General features: G+C 42.1%; 1 protein-coding gene across 1 annotated transcript in view; it reads left to right on the top strand.

Moving 5' to 3' along the window:
- The first annotated feature begins 1,043 nt into the window (after positions 1-1,043).
- TBC1D9 (TBC1 domain family member 9) overlaps positions 1,044-19,474 on the top strand; it is a 62,047-nt gene continuing 43,616 nt past the window's right edge. Inside the window, exons 1-2 of the mRNA XM_061993652.1 lie at positions 1,044-1,393; positions 16,333-16,443. Of these exons, the coding sequence (XP_061849636.1) occupies positions 1,264-1,393; positions 16,333-16,443 (241 nt within the window). The 5' untranslated portion in view covers positions 1,044-1,263. The remainder of the gene's footprint in view (positions 1,394-16,332; positions 16,444-19,474) is intronic.

Raw genomic sequence — 19,474 nt, 5'->3', positions numbered from 1 at the left:
CATGACGAGCACAGGGAAATAGCTCTATGCCAGCACCAGATGATGAAAGACTAAACACTGCTGCAAAGCTATGGCCTGCATATGAAATGTTTGAGCTTGGAACACGGTTTTAATTTTTTCTTTGAGGTTTACTTCAGTCTTTTCAACACCTTTAATAAACTGAAAATAAGTAGCTGATTGGAATATTAATTTTATGACCAAGGCTGGCCAGCAAAATTAGTCTTTTCTTGACAACTTGGCAATCAACTAGCGCTCAGAGCTCCAAGGGTGCAAAACCATGTTATCCATATATATTACTATACTCTCTGAGCATGAATGGCATATTTGCCAAACGTAGCATTTCATTTTCGAGCTCTTCAAGCCCTCAAAAATTCCCTCCAGCCGCAGGCAGCAGGCATGGCAGGGTCTTCAGCAGCAGAGATGAACTTCAAACATGACAGTGGACATTGCAGAGAGGCGGTAGTAAAAGAAGTACCACCTCTGTTGGCAGCTTCCCCTGCAGTCGAGTGGAGTGCCCACTCTTCTTTAAACACCTCATTTTACAAACTTCTCTGAGCCACAGGATGAGAAACCCAAATCTTCCCAGGGAAGCGGTTAATAAGAGGATGTAACGCTCTCCTCCTCAGTGCCCATAAAGACAAACGATAGAAAAACAGATCGCCAGGCAGCGATGGCTGCTGAAAGGGCAAGGCCTCTCCGGGGTGGCCGCGGCCACGGCCGAGATAAGGCCACAGCGCCCGCCGCCAGGTACCGGCCTCCTCGCCGCAGCCCCGCCTCCTTCCCGGCGCGCGGCGCTCCCGCCTCACCGCGCGCGCAGGTGCGGGGGGCGCGGAGCGCGCGCGCCCACCCTCCGTTCAGCCGGCGGGCGGGGCGAGCGGCGGCGCGCGCGCGGCGCGGGTGCCCGGCGGCTGCCGCCGGCTTTGTGCGGGCAGGCGGGCGCGCGGCGGGGCCGGGCTGGGTCGGACCGGGCGCTGATGTCACTGTTGCCCTCGGTGCTGCGGCGGGTGGTGTCCGGGCCGTCGCCGCCGCCTCTGGCCGCTGCGGCCGCCCCCCCGCGCCCGGCAGTGAGCAGGTAGGCGGCGGGGAGCCACGGGGGCGATGCGGCTGCCGCCCCTCCGCCCTGAGCCCACCGGTGCCCGCGGGGCTGCGCCGTCCGCCGCGGCGGCCGGGCATGGTGGCGTCTGATGCGGGCGGTGCGTGCGTGAGTCACCGCGCCCCGCAGCCTGCCAGCCGGTCGGGCCGGCCTTTGTCTGCGCTGAGAGCATGTGGGTGAACCCCGAGGAGGTGCTGCTGGCGAACGCGCTGTGGGTGACGGAGCGGGCCAACCCCTACTTCATTCTCCAGAGGAGGAAGGGGCACGGAGGCGATGGCAGCGGCGGCGGGGGACTGGCGGGTAAGGGCGGCGGCGGCCGGGGTCCCGGGGAGTGCAGGGCGGGGCCGCGTTTCGCAGCGGCACCCCGAGGTGGCAGTGGGTCCCCGCCGGCAGGGGAGGATAACAGCCCTACGGCAGCGGCGTCCGCGCGATTGCTGCGGGGCTGCCGAGACCCTTCCCGCTCCTCCCCGCCTCCCCGGGCGGTGGGGCGCCCCGCGCCGTCCTGGGGGAGGATCTCAGCGGCCCTGCCGCGGCAGGGGGCGGCCACCGGCGGCCCTCACAGCGCTGTGAGGCGGGGGTGACCTGGAGCTCCTGGTTGGTGTCCTGAGTGCCTGGACTGTGTAGGGGACGCTCAGGTTTCTCTCAGGATGAAGCTTTGTGCCGGTGATGACGGGTGTCTGATGCTACCATGCATCGAGGTGTGACTTGTCCTGGTTCTCGGAGGATTTCTTTTTCAATCTCTAACGCGTATTGTTTCAAATAAAACCAAGTTGGAATTCATAGAGGTGTCCTATGAAAACAGCTTTGTATTTCATTTCACCATATTCTTCGGGATGTCCTTGTGAAGTGTGTTCCCTGAATGCTTTGTTTCCAGATGCTGGCGGCTGGAGACACTTCTGCAGATGTTTTGGTCATGCGCATCTTGGTCTCTATAATACTGTGCATATATATTTGTTGAGACCTTTCATTCTTTTTAGGCCACGTATATGCATTTTTATGAAACTGGACATACAGAACCCGGTGATGTTACCACCCATTTTTCTTGAACTGGCAGAAGATAGTAAAACTTGTACCGTGGAAAGCTGTACTTTCTTCCTTACCCACTTGCATTGCAACTAGTTCTTCAGGCTCATCAGAATAAACATATGGACTTATATCTATGTTTGATTCAAGGTCCTGTGCCTCTTTACCAAGAGATTAAGTGGATGCTCTATGGACTTGTAAACAAGTTATAATCTAAACTAACATACCACTGTTAAGTGTGTTTTCATGTAGACTCTTGAGATCTTTGGTCTTCTTCAGCGTTGTCTGGTGATAAACCACTTCATCCTTGTGTGGAAAGTGACCCGCAGCCACTCTGCATTGGCTGTACATTTTAAACATTTTTTTAAAAATAATTTTAATTATGGACAGTGTTGGCAAATCCATAAAAAGGTCTTTTGAGGTCTTGCCTCAAAAGTTCACCGTTGCTGTCTGTATTTACTGATAAATTCTTTACAGACTCGCCTTTGACGGATTATCCCCTGGCCTCCTCAGGTTTTCTTCCTCTGCCTTACTGAAGGTGATCTGATAAGACAGCCATACATCTTTCTTTCTGACTTTATGATCTTTGAATTAGAGATCGTTTGAGACACCCAGTCAATTTTCCAAACATTCCTCTGTTATTGGGGAAATGTTTTGAGAATTTGCGGTTTTCTCTTCAACATGTTTGCACAGTGCCTGTATATTTAAACCTTAAAGCAGTGGTACATATAGTAGTCTGACTGTTGATACCACAGTAGGAGAGATCGCTTTTGAAGATTTAGTCCTTGAGTATGAGTAGGATTTGTAAGTGTGCACTCTTTTTGTGAAGATCAGATAAGCCAGCAGTATTTGATGGGAGTTCAGAATACAGAAATAGTTGGGTCTTTGTTTCTGTTGAGGTTTTTTTCACTATGAAATTTAAATTTTTGTGCAGTGTAACCATTATTTTAGGATGTTAATGCAGTCTGTTTCGTGAATATGTGCATATTTTGAAAGCTGCTTTCTGTGAAGCTTTTCTTAGCTTTGTGCCTTGCCTGGAATTGCAGCTGTGATAGCATTAAGGCAGCAACAACAAGTAGTTACACAGTTTCTGAAGGATTGGTTTGTTTTTATGGGGAAGCGTTGGAAAAAAGTTGGAGCTTTTTCCCATATATTACCAGAACCATAGCTAACAATCAGCCATTACTGGCATGCAGAAAGGTATCACCCGTGCTGGCACTATTTGAAGGGCTGTATCAGATCTCGTCAGACCATGCCCTTTTAGCACGTGGGTTCTTGAAGCGGTAGTCAACAAAAGGTGGCAGAAGAAAGAGGGGGAGGTAGAGTGTCCAGGCCACTCCCCATTTGGTAGGCACAGTGATCAGTGGAATTAAGGATTATTTGTTTTCTCTGGCAATACTGGAGTTTTACACTGGGGGTTCTAACAGCTGTGGTCTGTCTACTGAGGAGCAAGACAGGCCAAGGAAACCAATGGATTGTTCTTCATAGGTAAGACTAGTTAAAAGCAAGGTCTTGGAAGACCTAGCTGATGCTGAGGGTTCAGAATAAAGAAATCTGCTGAAATGGTCAACAGGGTATATGATTTACAATAATGACAGCATTTAGGATGAGCCTGTAGGAGTTCTTCAGATGATAATGATGCAATAGAATCAGGATAGAAGTGGAGAATATGTGGTTGAAAGTAAAGAAACAGATAAAAAGAAACTTCTATGGTTTTTGTGTTGTTTTTTTGGTGTGGTTTGGAGGTTTTTTCCCCCTAATTGCCCTTTCTGTAATGATAGAATGCAGAAATTTGCTCAGATATAATTTTAAAAGTTACCTGCCCATGAATATGATGTAACATTTGGGCTGCTTGCTCTCCAGGAAACCAGATTATGTGTCCTTGAAGCTGACTAGAAATATTGTATGCGTGATTTTTCATTGTGGTGGGAGTGGTCTGAATTTATATATGCAAAGGAGGATGTAAATACAGCTGTCACTTTTTGTGATCTAACTTCTACTGACTTGTACTCCCTCATTATTGACTCTTGAAGTCATTTATCTTAAATTGCAGAATAACAATTGACTTTCAAATTGATTGGACTGTAGGCTTGATGACATGAGATGGCTTCACTATGTAATTTAAGCGGTGGTTGGACAAGGAGAAGCATTGATTCTCTGACATTGTCCTACAATCTAGGTTTGCTGTGCAGCACATCAGTCAGCAAACTGATGAGGGTTAAGTGTCATGCCCTTCTCTCCATCTGCGAACATGTCAAACTTCAAAGAACTTTATTTGGGGCTTCACTGTAATGTGGTTATGTTTGCGTGGCTGAATGTAGAGAGTGCTTTCCCATGAGTGAATGGGAACGAGGAGGGAAGACTGGGGACGGATTTCTTCAGACTGCACTGTGACTCGATTCTGTGACTGTGAAAATGTGGTTGAAGGCTGATGCTCACCCTTGGAGTGGCTGCCAGGTTCTCTGTGTTACTTGTCCTCCATCACTTCCTAGCATCCATCAACAGAGCATAGTTCAGAAGACCAGATCTTTAAGGTCCTTTGACAGTCAATCTAAAAAGCAGTTTATATAGCCTGGGGGTGAGTGAAAGTAATTCTCAGTGGCCTTATGTTGAAACAGAAGAGCAGTACTTGTGTTACCTGTTGTCCTAGATGCACTCTCTGAGCAGCAACACTTGGCAGGAAAAAAGGAGTATCAGTCACTTTGGGAGAAGAGCTGAAAAAATAAGTCCTTTCTGCACTGATTCTCTCTTCTTGGTCTCAATTTATGTAACTTAGTTGAACAGGGAAAACCTTATTTAAATCCCCATGTGGACATTGGAGACATTTTCTACACTTATTTGTATGTTGAATTGTAACAAGTTAGATGTATGATCATCATCTTCTCATGGGTGAATGGGCAGGGCCTAAATGGTGAGTCCCTAGAAGTCAGCTCTGCTAACAAAATGTATGTACTTAATAGTTAACTTCAGACATGCAGCTTTTCTACTAAGCAGCTTGGATCCATTTTGGTACTGAATTAAGTCCTGGACTCTTATAAACGGTTGTGTCTATGTTAATACTAGTCACATCAATGCAACTTTCTGTTTTAAGGGTGCCTTAATTGTGTAGAGCTGTTTGGGTATTGTTTTCCTGTTTAACAAAACAAAAATGGGAAAGACTTGTAAATTGGATTTTAAGTTGGATTTTCATAGCTATTCTGCAAACTCATGTTGTCTTGCATCACTGCATTAATCTTCCAGGACAAGGCCAAAAAATGTTATTTTCTGCTTTAAAAGTATTTGATGGTAGATGAGCTTTCTCCATAATGACATTTTTTTCATGTGTGTGTGCTGCTTCTGTGTGACCCCCACTCAAGAGTTTCATCTCCCTGTTGTTCACCAAGAGGTGAAAAAGTCTTTTCCTCCTCCTCTTAGTTTTTTCAAAGATGCTAGATGTTTTTATCCCACTGTCCTTCATACCTATTTTGATTCCCGCTTCCAGCCCCAGGCAGCCTGGTAGTTTGGCCTGTATGAAATCTTTCTTTCTGCAGAGGGATCTGGCATGTCACATGACAACCTGCATCAGCTGAAGCAGTGGCATTTGGAGAGGAGGTGAGCCCAGACCTGTCCCGTCCTTTGGGCACTGTGCCCTGTATGACTGTATTACTTCCATGAGTATGAGGATCCTGAACATGTCATAAAGTTTATAAATAAATAATAAAAGGCTCATGGTTTTGTATTATTAAATATATCTTGCATTCTGATTCAACATATAGGTTAAAGAATATTTCTAACTGCTTTCTTCTCTACTGTGGTTAGTGCTTGCCAAACTCTTTTATATTTGGAAACAATAATGCAAGCAATTAGTGCTACTAATGGTTGAGGGCAGAACAGGCAGAGAGACTGAGGGTGTGCTACAGTTAGCTGGTGACTCCTGTGCTCCTTTTGCCTATGTACATTTGTGTGTGGAGATTAAATCCTACATAATTTTGTTTAAAATGGTGGTGTAAGATCTCTTTTGATGCCAAAGCAAATAAATTGTTCTTAGTTTGCAAGAACTGTTTTTAGGAGTTAATTATTTTGCAGATAAGGTATTTATGCTTACAGCAGGAGCAGTTAATATGTGAGAGACTCAATACAAGTTCGCAAGTCCATGAGATGTTGCCAAAGATTATTCAAATACTTAAGCAGAAGAGAGCAGATGGATATTTGTCAATTTTTTTTATCACCAGAAATCAAAGAAAGCAAAGTGCTGTCTTTCCCCCTAGATGTTTCCACAGAAGGGGTTATCATGTAAGCTCCACAGTGGAAATGCAGAAAGGAAAAGTTCTGAGCTTGGCTGGCTGCTTCATGCCTTCGCTGTCAAATCTAATATAATTTTTAATATTGTGACAACATTGTAACTCAGAACACAGTTCTGCAGCCTTGTTGGGCAACACAATTAGTAGCTCATATTTGAAGGTAAATTCCTGTCTTGCTGTTGACCTCTCAGTTTAGAGGGTTGAGGAAGAGGTTGCTTGAAAATCTCTTTATACCTAAGATCTAGAAAAGCTTTTGGCCACTTTATCATCTGCCTGATGATGGTACATATTTTAACCAACTTGACACTTTCTGTCATCACTGACTGAAGCTGAGCTTGTTAGGATCTGCTGTGGGTGTTCCTTCTTCACACTACTAGATTTCCACTTCAAGAGGATATGCAGATATCTAGGATATCTACTGTTTGTTTTTCCAGATTGCCTCACCATTCTTTCTGTTGAATTTCCAGATGCTTTCACAGGTGCTTAATCGGAAGATGTCTCATTTCCTGCCTAATGCTTCTCTTGATCTCCAGTTGTCACATGCCTGGAGTGGGCTGTTTGCACAGATACAGTGCCTGAGATACTACTTGATGTGGCTCTGGTTTCTCTACTGTAGTGCTGCTTCATCAAAGAGTTTCCTTGCTGTTTTCTAATCTTTGACTCTTGAGTGTAAATTCTTTAACTCTTTGATTGCTAATCATACTTCTGATATCTGATCAATGTTGATATTCAGTAATCTACATTTGGATTTTGCCTTTAAATCTGGTGCTAGGGAGCCTTAGATTCTGGAAGACTTGTTCAAAACCTTTCAATTTGTTTTATTTCCAAAAGAAAGATTGGAAGTGTTTTCCAGGCCTGATTTCTGATTGTTCATTTTTTTTTATCTCTTCCTTAAGTTTCTAGATAAGGATGTGTGAATTCCTACTACAGCAGTAGTCAGATTCAACTAGTAAGTTCTTGATGTGGTTTTGTTACTTCTTCACAGTCCTGTCCTGTGCTTCCCGTCTGCATTTTCCAGTATTTTGTTAGCCAAAGTTCTTGGGATTTTCTGTTCAGCATCTTTCTTTTCAGTGGTAAAGTGCTTCCTCTGATAGCTTGTTGAAAACTGAGCCATCTGCAGGTATTCAGTCAGAACAGTTAGCGTTTTTTCTGAACTACTGCTTCTCTCCAGATTTAACTTTTATTTAGTTCAAGCTGAATTTACTGTGCACTCTTCAGTTCTCAATTTATACCATTGATTTTGTTGGCTAGATTCAGTTCCAAATTGTTTTTCCTAGTTTAGTGGTGGGTGGTGCTTGTTTTTTGGGATTTGTCAGTTTGTTGATTTTTTTTGTTTTCAGTTGCTTACACTTACTTGATTTGTTCTTTAATTTGATATAGTTTATCTGAATCTTATGTTGGTGCAGGTGTAGTTAATTTAAATTTTGTTCTTGGATGAAGTCTGCTTAAATTGCTTATGCTACTCTGAGAGGCTGGGATACTTAAAAAGAATTTACTTTGAGTGAAATTCAATGACTTTTCTGCTGTGTTGTTCAGTGGCACTTGACCATGCTTCTCCTAAGGGTGTGGGGCATCTTTACAAACTTAGGAGTAAATGTGTATATCATATCTCAGAAGCATTTGTTAACTCCATCTATATCTTTTTACTGTTTATCCATCAATTCATATAGTCAATATAGTGATTGACATGTAGTATAAATTTTATTTGCTTCAAGTGTGTGAGATTGTTTGGATTTTTGTCCAAATACCAATTTCTTTCTGTGTTGTGAGCCTTCACATACCTGTAACTGGCTGTCCTGACAGTGCTCAACTGTCTACTCAGCCTTTTCCTACTTCCATGAGGTTTTTGTTTCAGGTCAAGTCTAGTAGGTTTGGTTCAGGGAACTTGTTGTTTGGAAGTATTACTGTGTGAGCTTCTGTGCCTGGACATTTTAGCATCTGCAGGCTGAGCTCCAGTAGAAAGGCAATTCTGTTGTTGCGTATGTATCTATACGTAGTGATACATACAGGTTGTAGTGCACATTCTAGTTTCCTCTCTGTTGAAAATAGCAAAGTCTTAAAACCATAAAATATTTGGAATGTTGCTCAGTAGATGTGGCACTTAAGGACAGAGTTTAGTGGAGGACATGGCAGTGCTGATTGGACTTGATGTTAAAGGTCTTTTCCAACCTAACTAATGCTATGATTCTTTGTGGTTGCTAAGGCCCTTCAGCTTAGTAGATGAAGTTAAAAAAAGTTCTAAAAGCTGGAAATCTAAACCCAGTCAGATTTCAATTTAAGATACAAATTTTTACAGGAATTGTCTTGAATAGTTTATGAAGCTTGACAAGTACTGTGATAGGCATTCAATTGCTGATTGCTTTTAAATTAACATATTTGGAAGATAATCTAATTCAATCACATTTGTTAAACTTGAAGGATGGATAAAAGCTTTATCCATTGTTACTACTTCATATTGTGGTAGTCAAGAGAGATTGACCCTTTCTGAGGTTTTTTTAAAGACTGGTGGTTAGATTTTCAGTCTTTTCTCATTTCTGTTCGTCAACTTGAAGACAAGAAAAAGCAAGTACTGTTTTTGCTGCTTGTCTTGCTAAATGTTGGTAAAGTGACAGTGCTTCCTCAAAGATTCACTGAAGATGTTTGAAAACTCTACGTGCAACGGAAGGGGTGGCTGGGTAAATCAGTGCTCTGTGAAACTGCGTTGGTAGAGAAAGCAACAAAGGCAGGCATTGGGGAAGACTTTACAGATTTTAGGCCTTAATTTCAGAGGAAGAATTTGTTTCTTTTGATACCACATTTCATGTCCATATAAGCCAATGCTGTATAACCCACATGGAAAGATAAATATAAATATTTAGAGGTTATTTTACTTTTGTTTATATGAATGAATCTATAAACAAAAACTGTATAACCCTTCATAAAATTCCAAGTTTAGTGTTTGCAACAAAGAGATTATTTTCATTTTTGAGGATTCTGTTACCAGGAATGGAAGTTTTAGCATTGTAATTGGTTTTGAGTGGTGTATAATATTTACTATTCCTTTAGACTCTCCAATGAAATGAATCAAATAGATTTGACTCTCTCCTTGAAAGGGATTTATCCATAATATTATCCATGGAATTCAGATTGTTGCTCTCTGTTGAGTTTTGACAGACAAGTAGTTAGATGACCTCATCCTGTAATAACAAATGAGAGAGCTAATCACATACACACATGAACTGCCTTGAGAAAGAGTGGAAGAGTAGTGATTCATTATAGTTACTAGGAAAAACAATAGTTTGTACTGTACCTCTTACCGATGTGTTGTTATAAATTATTGCTTTTGTAGTCCAGGAATTTATCTTTGGGACAAGATTACTCATTGCCCTTGACATCAATAAAAAACTGAATGCCCAGGATGCAAATACAACCTAAGGCAACCTTATTGATTGAGGCTTTCTAAGGGATCAACTGACATCTACAGTCCAAATAGATCTCTTGCATGTTTCAGGTTTATGATTGGAACTCATGTGTCTATCTTACATGAGTGGAAGGAGAAGTGGGCATCAACACACTTGGAATATTGGCAACAGTTTAAACAGTGTGTATTTCATTGAGTGCTGGAATGTCACAGTGTTTGTTTTGAAAAATTCTTACTAATGGCACATGTGACATTGTAAGTTTTCCTAGTTGCGTTGTTGAGCTCATACAAAAATAAGCTGCTGGCATCCAGGAAACTGAGTGAGAGCTCATGAGCATGACTCCAAGGTTCACAGTCTGACCTTTACTAAATCTTTGTTCTTTTGAAGTGTATACCTCTGTGTTTGCTCTACATGCTAAAAAGATACGTGCTGTTTGTTTAGGATTTTTTAACACAGAAGGTGTGTTGAGAGACTGTCAGCCTGTAGATTATAATAAGGTAGATCTGGAAGAAGGATGTGTCACAGCAGGGTTTGGCTGTCAGGAGCCAGCTGAATAACACATGATTCTCCTCTGGTAAGCGGGAGGGAAAGATGTCCCTGGCAGAACAGTGGCACCAACAGTGGAGTAATCTCCTTTCAGCTCTAGGCAAACTTTGATGCAGGTAGCCTGTAACACTGAGGAATGGATGTTTCCCAGGTCACTGATGTGTACTGAAAGCATCTCAAATCTGAGGACTTGGCTAAAACTGAATGGAAGTGTCGCTCTTGATATTGTCCTGAGCTTTTTATAGTGTTTGCTGTGCAAAAAAAAAGACATGGCTGCTGGTAATTAAGGTTTGGTGTCATTATTTCTTGTCATTCATAAACCAGTAAATAAATTGGCTTTGATGTTTTAATAAGGTGCGCTTAGAGGTAATACATAATCCAGATCTTTGTTCTTGAGAATGTAATTCAATTTCTCTGGAGAACCCCGTGAGTTTTAACAGGTAAAACACTGATGAATTGTAAGATTACTGGGAGGGGGTGGGGAGTGGCTCTAGAAAGGTGGTAAGGCTACTTGATCTTTGAGTGTATTTTATTTAAATAAAAATGTGGCTTTTTGTGAAAGAAAGTTACTCTTTCTCAGTAGGAAAATGCTTTTGTAATACAAGATTGTTTGTGTGTAAGGCTCATAAACATGCATTTCCTTTAAGAACAGCAGTAAATGGTGTTTTGCAAACAAACTTGCAAATTCTTATGAAAGATTTTTTTTTAAAACATCACTACTTATATTTGAAAAGAAAGAAGGAGAAATATTCTTGCAGCAAAGATCTGTGGCAGAGATATCCAAAGAGCTGAAAACATTGTGACTTATTAGAGGTATTTGAATCCATGTAATATGAAGTGTAATGTGTTCTCACTGGTGGTAACTACAGTGTACCAAGTAGCTTCTGCTGCACGTCATGCCTTGATTTCATTACTGTTTGTGGGCAATCCGTAATCAGTCATGACTGTAAACCATTTGGAATGCTGCTCCCCAAAGAGCAGACAGTGCAGTGGTGTTTGGAACAGTCTTAACTGGCTAAACCAATTGTCTTATTCAAATCAAGATGATCTACCTTTCTACAAAGTATCTTTTGGTCAGATAGAAATCTTCTGGCTTAAAGGAGTCTGTGTTACCCAGCGGGTTGGGCTTCATGTGGTTGTAATCCCTCCTAGCAAAAAAACCCCCATCTTGAAAATTGTTAAGGTAGGGATACAAGTACAATAAATACATCATGATTTTATTTGTGAATACAGATCTACTAGCCCATATGCTTTGTGCCATGGCTATAAGCTTTCCCTTCTGTTTATGACTAAATACAAGGCCCAGTAGTCAGACAAGTAAAATGTACTATGATTTCTTCCTTCAGCATAAATTGCATAAGGTAACTGAGCCCCTTTCCAGTAATACCCTCTAGTGTATTTTATGTCCTTCCCGTAACATGATGCAAGAGCAATTGCCTAGGCCCGTTGACCAGATGTGGTTTTGTATTCCGTGGTTTCAGATCTTGCATTTCAGTGCTTTTCCTCTGCTAGTACATAGATACAGAAAAAAAAGAAAATATGTAACAGTTTTCTGGACCTTTGCTTCAGAATTTATATTCACAAAAGAGGAATCTAACATTATCTCCCTGGTGAGGCCTCATCTGGAGTCCTGTGTCCAGTTCTGGGCTCCCCAGCTCCAGAGGGACAGAGAACTTCTGGAGAGAGTCCAGTGCAGAGCCACCAAGATGATCAGGGAACTGGAACATCTTTCTTATGAGGAAAGGCTGCGGGAACTGGGGCTGTTTAGTCTGGAGGAGACTGAGGGGAGATCTTATTAACATTTACAAATATCTAAATGGTGGGTGTCAGGAGGTTGGGACATCCTTTTATTGTATCTAGCAACAGGACAAGGGGTAATGGGATGAATCTGGAACACAAAAAGTTCCACTTAAACATAAGAAAAAACTATTTCACTGTGAGGATGAGGGAGCCCTGGCACAGGCTGCCCAGGGAGGTTGTGGAGTGTTCTTCCCTGGAGGTCTTCAAGACCCATCTGGACACGTTCCTGTGTGACCTATCTAGGTGGACCTGCTTCTGCAGGGGGATTGGACTAGATGATCTATAAAGATCCCTTCCAACCCTACCATTCTATGATTATCCAAAAAATTGTATCACATAAACTGAAGGCATGATTCCCCCCCCACCCCCTTTTTTCCTCTCCTGCCTCCCCTGTGTAGGTATGACTGCTCTAGAAGCTTGGTATGTATGTCTGATGGGACTGTTCCTCGATATAAGGTTACTTGTGCTTGAATGCTTTGAGGATTGGGACTGTCACCAGTTAGCCAGATGCTTATCCCACAAACTTTAACACATGCTTTAAACCTCTGCTCATGAAAAACTGCTCACTTGGACAAGGACTTGCAGATTTAGTATTCTTACATGGGGAATTCTTTTTCCTTATTTAACTATGTAGTCAGAAGCCTGATGAAATAATGGGGAAAAATTTGCAAGTGGTGTAGTCCCATGATTTGAGGCCTGGGTAATTGACTGGCTCTTGCCTAATGACCAGTCCAATCTAAGGAATGTGATTCTTTGCTGGATATTCTGTTTCTATAGAAAGCTACTTGCTATGTCAACGATTAATGAACAAGTTTTTTGTGTTTGGTTTTGTTTTTTTTACTTTATAATGATAATTTCAAATAGAAAGTCCTCAGAGAGATTATCAGTTTGAACTGTTGTGATTTCATTCTGGTTGCATCACGTCTGCATTACAAAAAAGCAAACAAACCAACACCCAAATCTAAAACAATACTGACCTGCGATTCAAAATGGGACAGTTCCTGAAGGACAGTGGCCGGATCGTTGCATGAGTGTGAGAGATTGGCTTTAATGTGTACACAAACCCCAAAAATATTTTTTAAATATCCCACGTATCATCTATGAAAACAGCTATTCCATGATGTTAGTAAACTTTTACTCTCAAGCTTTCTGTTGCAATTATCTTGGTGAGTTAGACTTTGAATTTCCATGAGGTCTTTTGAAGTTACGTGGATTTTCTTCCTTCACTTCGTGGATGTTTCTGCCACCTATTTCCATTGCTGAAAAGGTACTGGGCAACGCCTACTTACTGCACCAGTGCAAAACATTGTTTCTTTTTTTTTCCCTTACCTGCCTCGTGTCTGTTGTTTTAGTGATGACTAGTCTGTTTTGGTTTTGGAGGATTTTTTTATAGCACTTTTCCCATTTCTTAAATATACTGCTCTATCTTAGATCAATTTTGTCTGGTGGGACAGGGGGATATTTTTCTACTATCTCCCAGTTCTCAGGGAGAAGAAGGTAGGATGGGAAGCTTCTCTTAGCTAGGAGTTGCTACGCAAGTCAGTAGGTTTATTCTGTCTCCCTAACTTTACCTTTGTGTCTGAGTTTTTACAGCTGTAGTGCCCTCCTAGAGCTGGTGGCAGAATTGGTTGGCAGAATCACCCAGACACCACAGATTTGGAAATACAGCAGCAGGAAAGAAATGGGCATATTTTTGAAGATTACAGGGACTTAACAGAGAATCTGTTATCTCAGGAAAGATTATATTTGGCCAGCATACAACTTTATTTAGATATTACATTATGCCTATTGCATGTTTAATATTATCAGTAGACATGTGAAACTGCAAAGCATGAAGAATCTTTGGTATAAGCCCTGCTACACATTTGCAGCAAACCCAAATAATTAACACAGTGTAGCGTCTGGCTTGTACTGCAGTTAACCAATATTATTCAGCTTACTAGCAGCTTTAAGCATTTGAGGTTTTTTTGCCAATGGTGAAGCATGTGTTATCTGGACCAGGGCCGTCTTGGTTTTGTAAAGCTAGAATGAGAATATATTTAACAGAAAAATAGATTTATAAGGAGCATTATAACTTACTTCAGTCTTCTGAGTTCAAAAGGATTCAAGGTGTATCCAGGAGGGCTGGTGGAGGATTGGTTAGAGGCTGCTTGTCAGTGTGCATGAATAGTCAAAATGCATTGGAGGTGAAGGCTTTAGATGTCAATAGATACAACTAAATAGACTAATGAACAGTGGGATATTTTATATTAATATTTTGAGTTAATATCCTGTAATCATCAGATGGCTCTCAATGGTACTTTCTGATGACCTGGTGTTATGTTCAGACTTGTTTCTCATGTGTTATAAGACTTCTTGGATTAAAAAGTGGTGGATATTAATGCCTTGGGTGGGAAAAGATTATGTTTAGTCCAGCCTGTGAAGATTTGTGTAAAACAAAACACAAATAAAAACCATAGAATGGGGAAATACAAAATCACTGATATGTGGGGTATTTCCAAATACCAGTTTCAGTTCAGATTTAGAGGATCTGCTAAGATGGAAAATGGGGAGGGCTTTTATGTCTTTGTGATGCACAGAGCAAATCTGAAAGAAGAACAGTGGGGGAAGCAGTCTTCTGTAGCAGTTATGACCTTGCAGAATGAGGAACTAACAAAACTGACAGTAAAATGAGAGCATTGTAACAGAAGTGTTTTAGATATTTTTGTTGTTGTTGTGCATGCAGTTTATTTTAGCTGTTTAAAACCTCTTCTACCCCAGTAAATATTTGCAGAAAAAAAGAGAGAAAGTTTATAAAGTTCATTTACCTATTTTCAATGTGTGAAATTGCTGAAAACTTCAATGTGAGAATTTCAATCTGACATTTCTGCAAGGGAGATGAAAATTCTTTGTGGAGGTGAAAAGCGGGAAAGCTTTCACATCTTTAAATAAATAAACAAGTCTTTTTTTTAGGAAAGGGTTTGGGGACTTAAGGTTTTGTGTTGAATTTCTTATTAGAAATAGGATCTAGAATTTGTGGAAAGGTAGTTAGGAATTATTGGTAGCATTTGGTATGCAACTGTTGATGGCCTCTTCAGTATTAAAGAATTTTCAAAGCTACCTTGGGAAAAGAGTACGGCTTTGTCTTTTGTCACTAAGAATCATTTCAGCTAAAAACCAGCTTGACTGTTAGTCATTTTGATCCTCTCTGCTGTGAAGAATCAGACCATTAAGCGGCATAATTATTTTTGCTAGAACTCTTAGTTTTCCCTAGCTAATGTTGGATTTTGAACTCTGCTAGGGTGTATTGCTTGGGGTTTTGTTGGTGTTCTGGTGGGGGCTGTTTTGTTGTGTTTTGGTTTCTTTTCACCATCCAGGGCTCCAAAAGTATATGAAAAACAAAAAGACATGACATCTCCAGGTGCTTTTCATGTGTGCCCTGAGTCTGAGTGGGGCTACAGTGCACTGTGTGGTGGAGGAAGGAGCTGGGTTCTGGCTGGAGAAAGTCCATTGCAGGGCTGCCAAGATGATGACTGGAGCATCTTCCTTGAGAGGAAAGGCTGTGGGAACTGGGGCTGTTTATTCTAGAGAAGAGGAGACTGAGGGGGGATCTCATTAATATTTATAAGTATCTAAATGGTGGATGTCAGGAGGTTAGGGCTGTTGTATCTAGCAACAGGACAAGGGGTAATGGGATGAAGCTGGAACATTAGAAGTTCCATTTAAACATAAGAAAAAAATATTTCACTCTTCAAGTGAGGGAGCCCTTGCATAGGCTGCCAGGGAGAGTGTGGAGTCTCCTTCCTTGGAGATCTTCAAGACCTACCTGGACACGTTCCTGTGTGACCTGATCTAGGGAGACCTGCTTCTGCAGAGGGGTTGAACTAGATGATCTCTAAAGGTCCATTCCAATCCCTACCATTCGATGATTCTATAAAACAACTACCTTATGCTTTGCTTGAGTTTGTCTGCCTTTATGCTTGAATCTATGTATATTTAAGAGTTAAAATGTTGAAACAGAAATTTTCTTGTTCTTGAGTCACTTTCCCTCTTTACAATTTGAGGCAGCAAGTGTGGGTTTTAATACATAGGTCTAGATGCATTTTGCTGTGGAGGGTGAAATGGAAAGGGGTAGGGACTGTGGAGCCCCCACCTGTGGGATCTCAGATGGTCCATCACTGTATTTTCATCAGAATTTCCTATTCCGTAGGTCTCCTTGTGGGTACCCTCGATGTCGTGTTGGACTCCAGTGCCAGAGTGGCACCGTATCGAATCCTCTACCAAGCACCAGACTCCTTGGTCTATTGGACTATTGCCTGTGGTAAGGACAAACATATTAACATGTGGATTTTTATTCTTTCTGGATACTGTACCACATAACTAATAGCATCCTGCCTGCTGAGCACAGTCATTTCAGGACAAATAAATGGGTCGGGATGAAAACCTGCTCTAGTGATTAAATGAAGACGATTCAGAGCTTCTAATATTTAGAACTTGAATGCTAGCCTCTATGTGTCTGTGTGTGTATCTGTGTGTGTGATGGAAAACAAGCAAGTATAACCAGAAATAGCCATGCAGCAGGAACAGAAGCCCCATTATTTCCCACCCTTCATCTCCCACAGATCTTCTCAGACAAGCAGTCTAGTGTCCATCTCTCTTCCTTGCATATTCTTCTCCATGCCCATAGCTCACTCCTACAGCACTTCTAAAGTCCAACATTCCTGGGTGATGGAATATCTCTAAAGAGTATGGTAGGAGGAGTACATGGGTTATAGCCCCCAAATTACCTGGACAGGGCACTTGGCTTCCCAGGAAATGAAAACTGGGGAGCTAATGCAATCCCATCTGTCACTTGAGTACTGATTATAGGTATGGCATTTCCTGGATAGTGAGCTCAGACTTCTTCAGGATAAATACCATCTAGATCCCAGAGATGCCCACCTCCTGAATATTTGTTTCAGACACTGTGTTGTCCTTCTAAATATGACATACTTAGAAATTCAGCAAGATGGTAGCTGGGTTAGAGTTAAATACAGAAGTGGATGGATGCAACAGCTCTTAAGAGTTTTAGTCTTTAAGGCTCAAACTTGGATGGATACAGCTGTAAATCTTTTTTTTCTGTCATTATAGTAGTTGCTGAAATAAACAAAGGTGATATTTTGGTACATTAAATAAGATTTTTGCATGCATCAGGTCCTGTAAATACTGAAATACTGAAATCTATTGAAATTAGCATTAAGGAATACTTAGTCTCTGATTCTGTTTGCTGGTACTGAAAATAGGGTCTGAAGCTGAGTGTGGAAGGTTGGGGTTAACTAGTTTTGACTGGCCAAGCTTGAAATGGCAGATCCGCAGTTTGAGAGCATTCTTTTCAATCTCAGCACATGGAAACTTTTGAATGCAACTTCTCTAGCTCTAAACTTTCAAACATTGTTTTAGGCAGCAACCAGCATTCTATTAATTGGAAACAGAGTTGAGAAAGAGGACAAATAAGAAGTGCATACATGCCTGTCATCTCTTTAATAGACTGGTAACTTCCAGCACCCCCATGTTCTGGTCTAACAGTGGCCTCTCATCTGAGCCCATTCTCCCAATGAAGTTTGCCATTTAAATTATTTGGATGACTTTTCCTCCAGACAAATCCTCCCTCTGAGGAAGGGGAGGACTAAGGGGTGAAGGTTCACCATGTATCCAATAATTTTAGCAGTTCAGAGCAGGCACTGTTCTTATCAGCATATAATTTGTGCATCTGACAAAGATGATATCAAAGCTGTGTCATTTTCTGAATCCAATAGGATGTTTTTTAATAGCTTGTTTTAGCACAAGTATTTCTTGCTACCTTTGATGGTATCAGACCTGAAAGAAGGCATCAATTTAGCCACTTTTTCCCTCTACAGCTGTTAGTACTAACTTACTGAAGATTTTTGGAGCACAGTGAACAGGGTGCAGCGCGGCAGTTGGCACAGGCTGTGCGAGCAGGGAACAACCTGTTACACACACAGAGAGCCACAACCCTGGCGAGTGCTCGATCTCAAGCTGGCAAGATGGTGAACGCTTGCCTGCAAGCTAAAGCCAGGGCTCAGAGAAAGAATGCCCTGCAGAAATTGATGCATCCAGCCAGACAGAGCTGGGTAGCAAGGATGCTTTGCTGCAGACGTGCTGCACGGGCTGTCTAGATACATCTCCTGCAAAGTATGTGTGATAGGTGTCATCAAGTACAGAAGCTGCAGCATCAGGTAAAGGAGCTGCAAGAAACTATTAGTAGGCTCAAAACTATTGGAGGAGCAGAATTAGAGATTGACAGATGGTTCCAAAAACAGGCACCAGCCTCCACTGAAGCAGGAGGAACTGTAGATGTGGATGTGGATGCAGGGCCATGACCTCATTGCAATTACACAGACATGACCAGAGCACAGTCCTGAATGGCTGTGCGCTATTTAGGAAAGACAGGAGGAGACAGAGGGGGTGGAGTTGCTCCCTATGTGAGAGAGCAATTAGAGTACACTGAACTCTGCCTGGGCAGGAATGAGGGAAATGTTGAGTGCTTGTGGATGAGAATTAAGGGGCAAGGTAGTGTGGGTGATACAGGTGTGGGAGTTTGCTACAGACCACCTGGTCAGGAAGAGGAAGTGGATGAGGCCTTCTACAAACAGCTGAGAGCTGCCTCACAGCCACAATTCCTGATCCTCATGGGGACCCTGATATTCAACCACCCTGATAATTGCTGGCAAAGCCACTCAGCCAAGTGCACACAGATCCAGGAAGTTCCTACAGAATGCTGATGACAACTTCCTGTCACGAGTGGTTGAGGAACCAACAGGGAGAGGTGTGCTGCTGGTCCTTGTGCTGACAAATAAGGTCTAGTTGGGGATGTGAAGGTTGGAGGCAACCTTGGCTGCAGTGACCATGAGAAGGTAAGAGTTCAAGATCCTCTTGTGAAATAAGCAGGACACCAAGCAGGGTTGTGACACTGGACTTCAGGTGAGATGACTTTGGCCTCTTCAAAGACCTGATAGGAAGAATAGGATTCTGGGTGGTAGGAGTGCCCAAGAGAGCTGATCGATCTTCAAGTGCCACTTTCTCCAAGCCCAAGATCAGTGTGTCCTCAAAAGCAGAAAATCAGGAAAAGGAGGCAGGAGGCCTACATGGATGAAAAAAAAGAGCTATTGGATGATCCATTCAAGGAGAAGAAAGAAATCTGTATAAGGTAGAAAAAGGGGCTGGTTCCTGGGAGGAGTATTGGAACATCATCAAAGTATGCAAACCAGGGTTCAAACCAGGAAGGCTAACGCTCTTTTGGAATTAAACCTGCCAAAGGAAGTGAAGGAAAACAAGAAGGGCTTTTTCAAATA

The sequence above is a fragment of the Colius striatus genome, chromosome 3, assembly GCF_028858725.1.
Source record: "Colius striatus isolate bColStr4 chromosome 3, bColStr4.1.hap1, whole genome shotgun sequence".
Lineage (NCBI taxonomy): Eukaryota > Metazoa > Chordata > Aves > Coliiformes > Coliidae > Colius > Colius striatus.
This window is presented reverse-complemented; position numbering and strand designations above follow the sequence as displayed.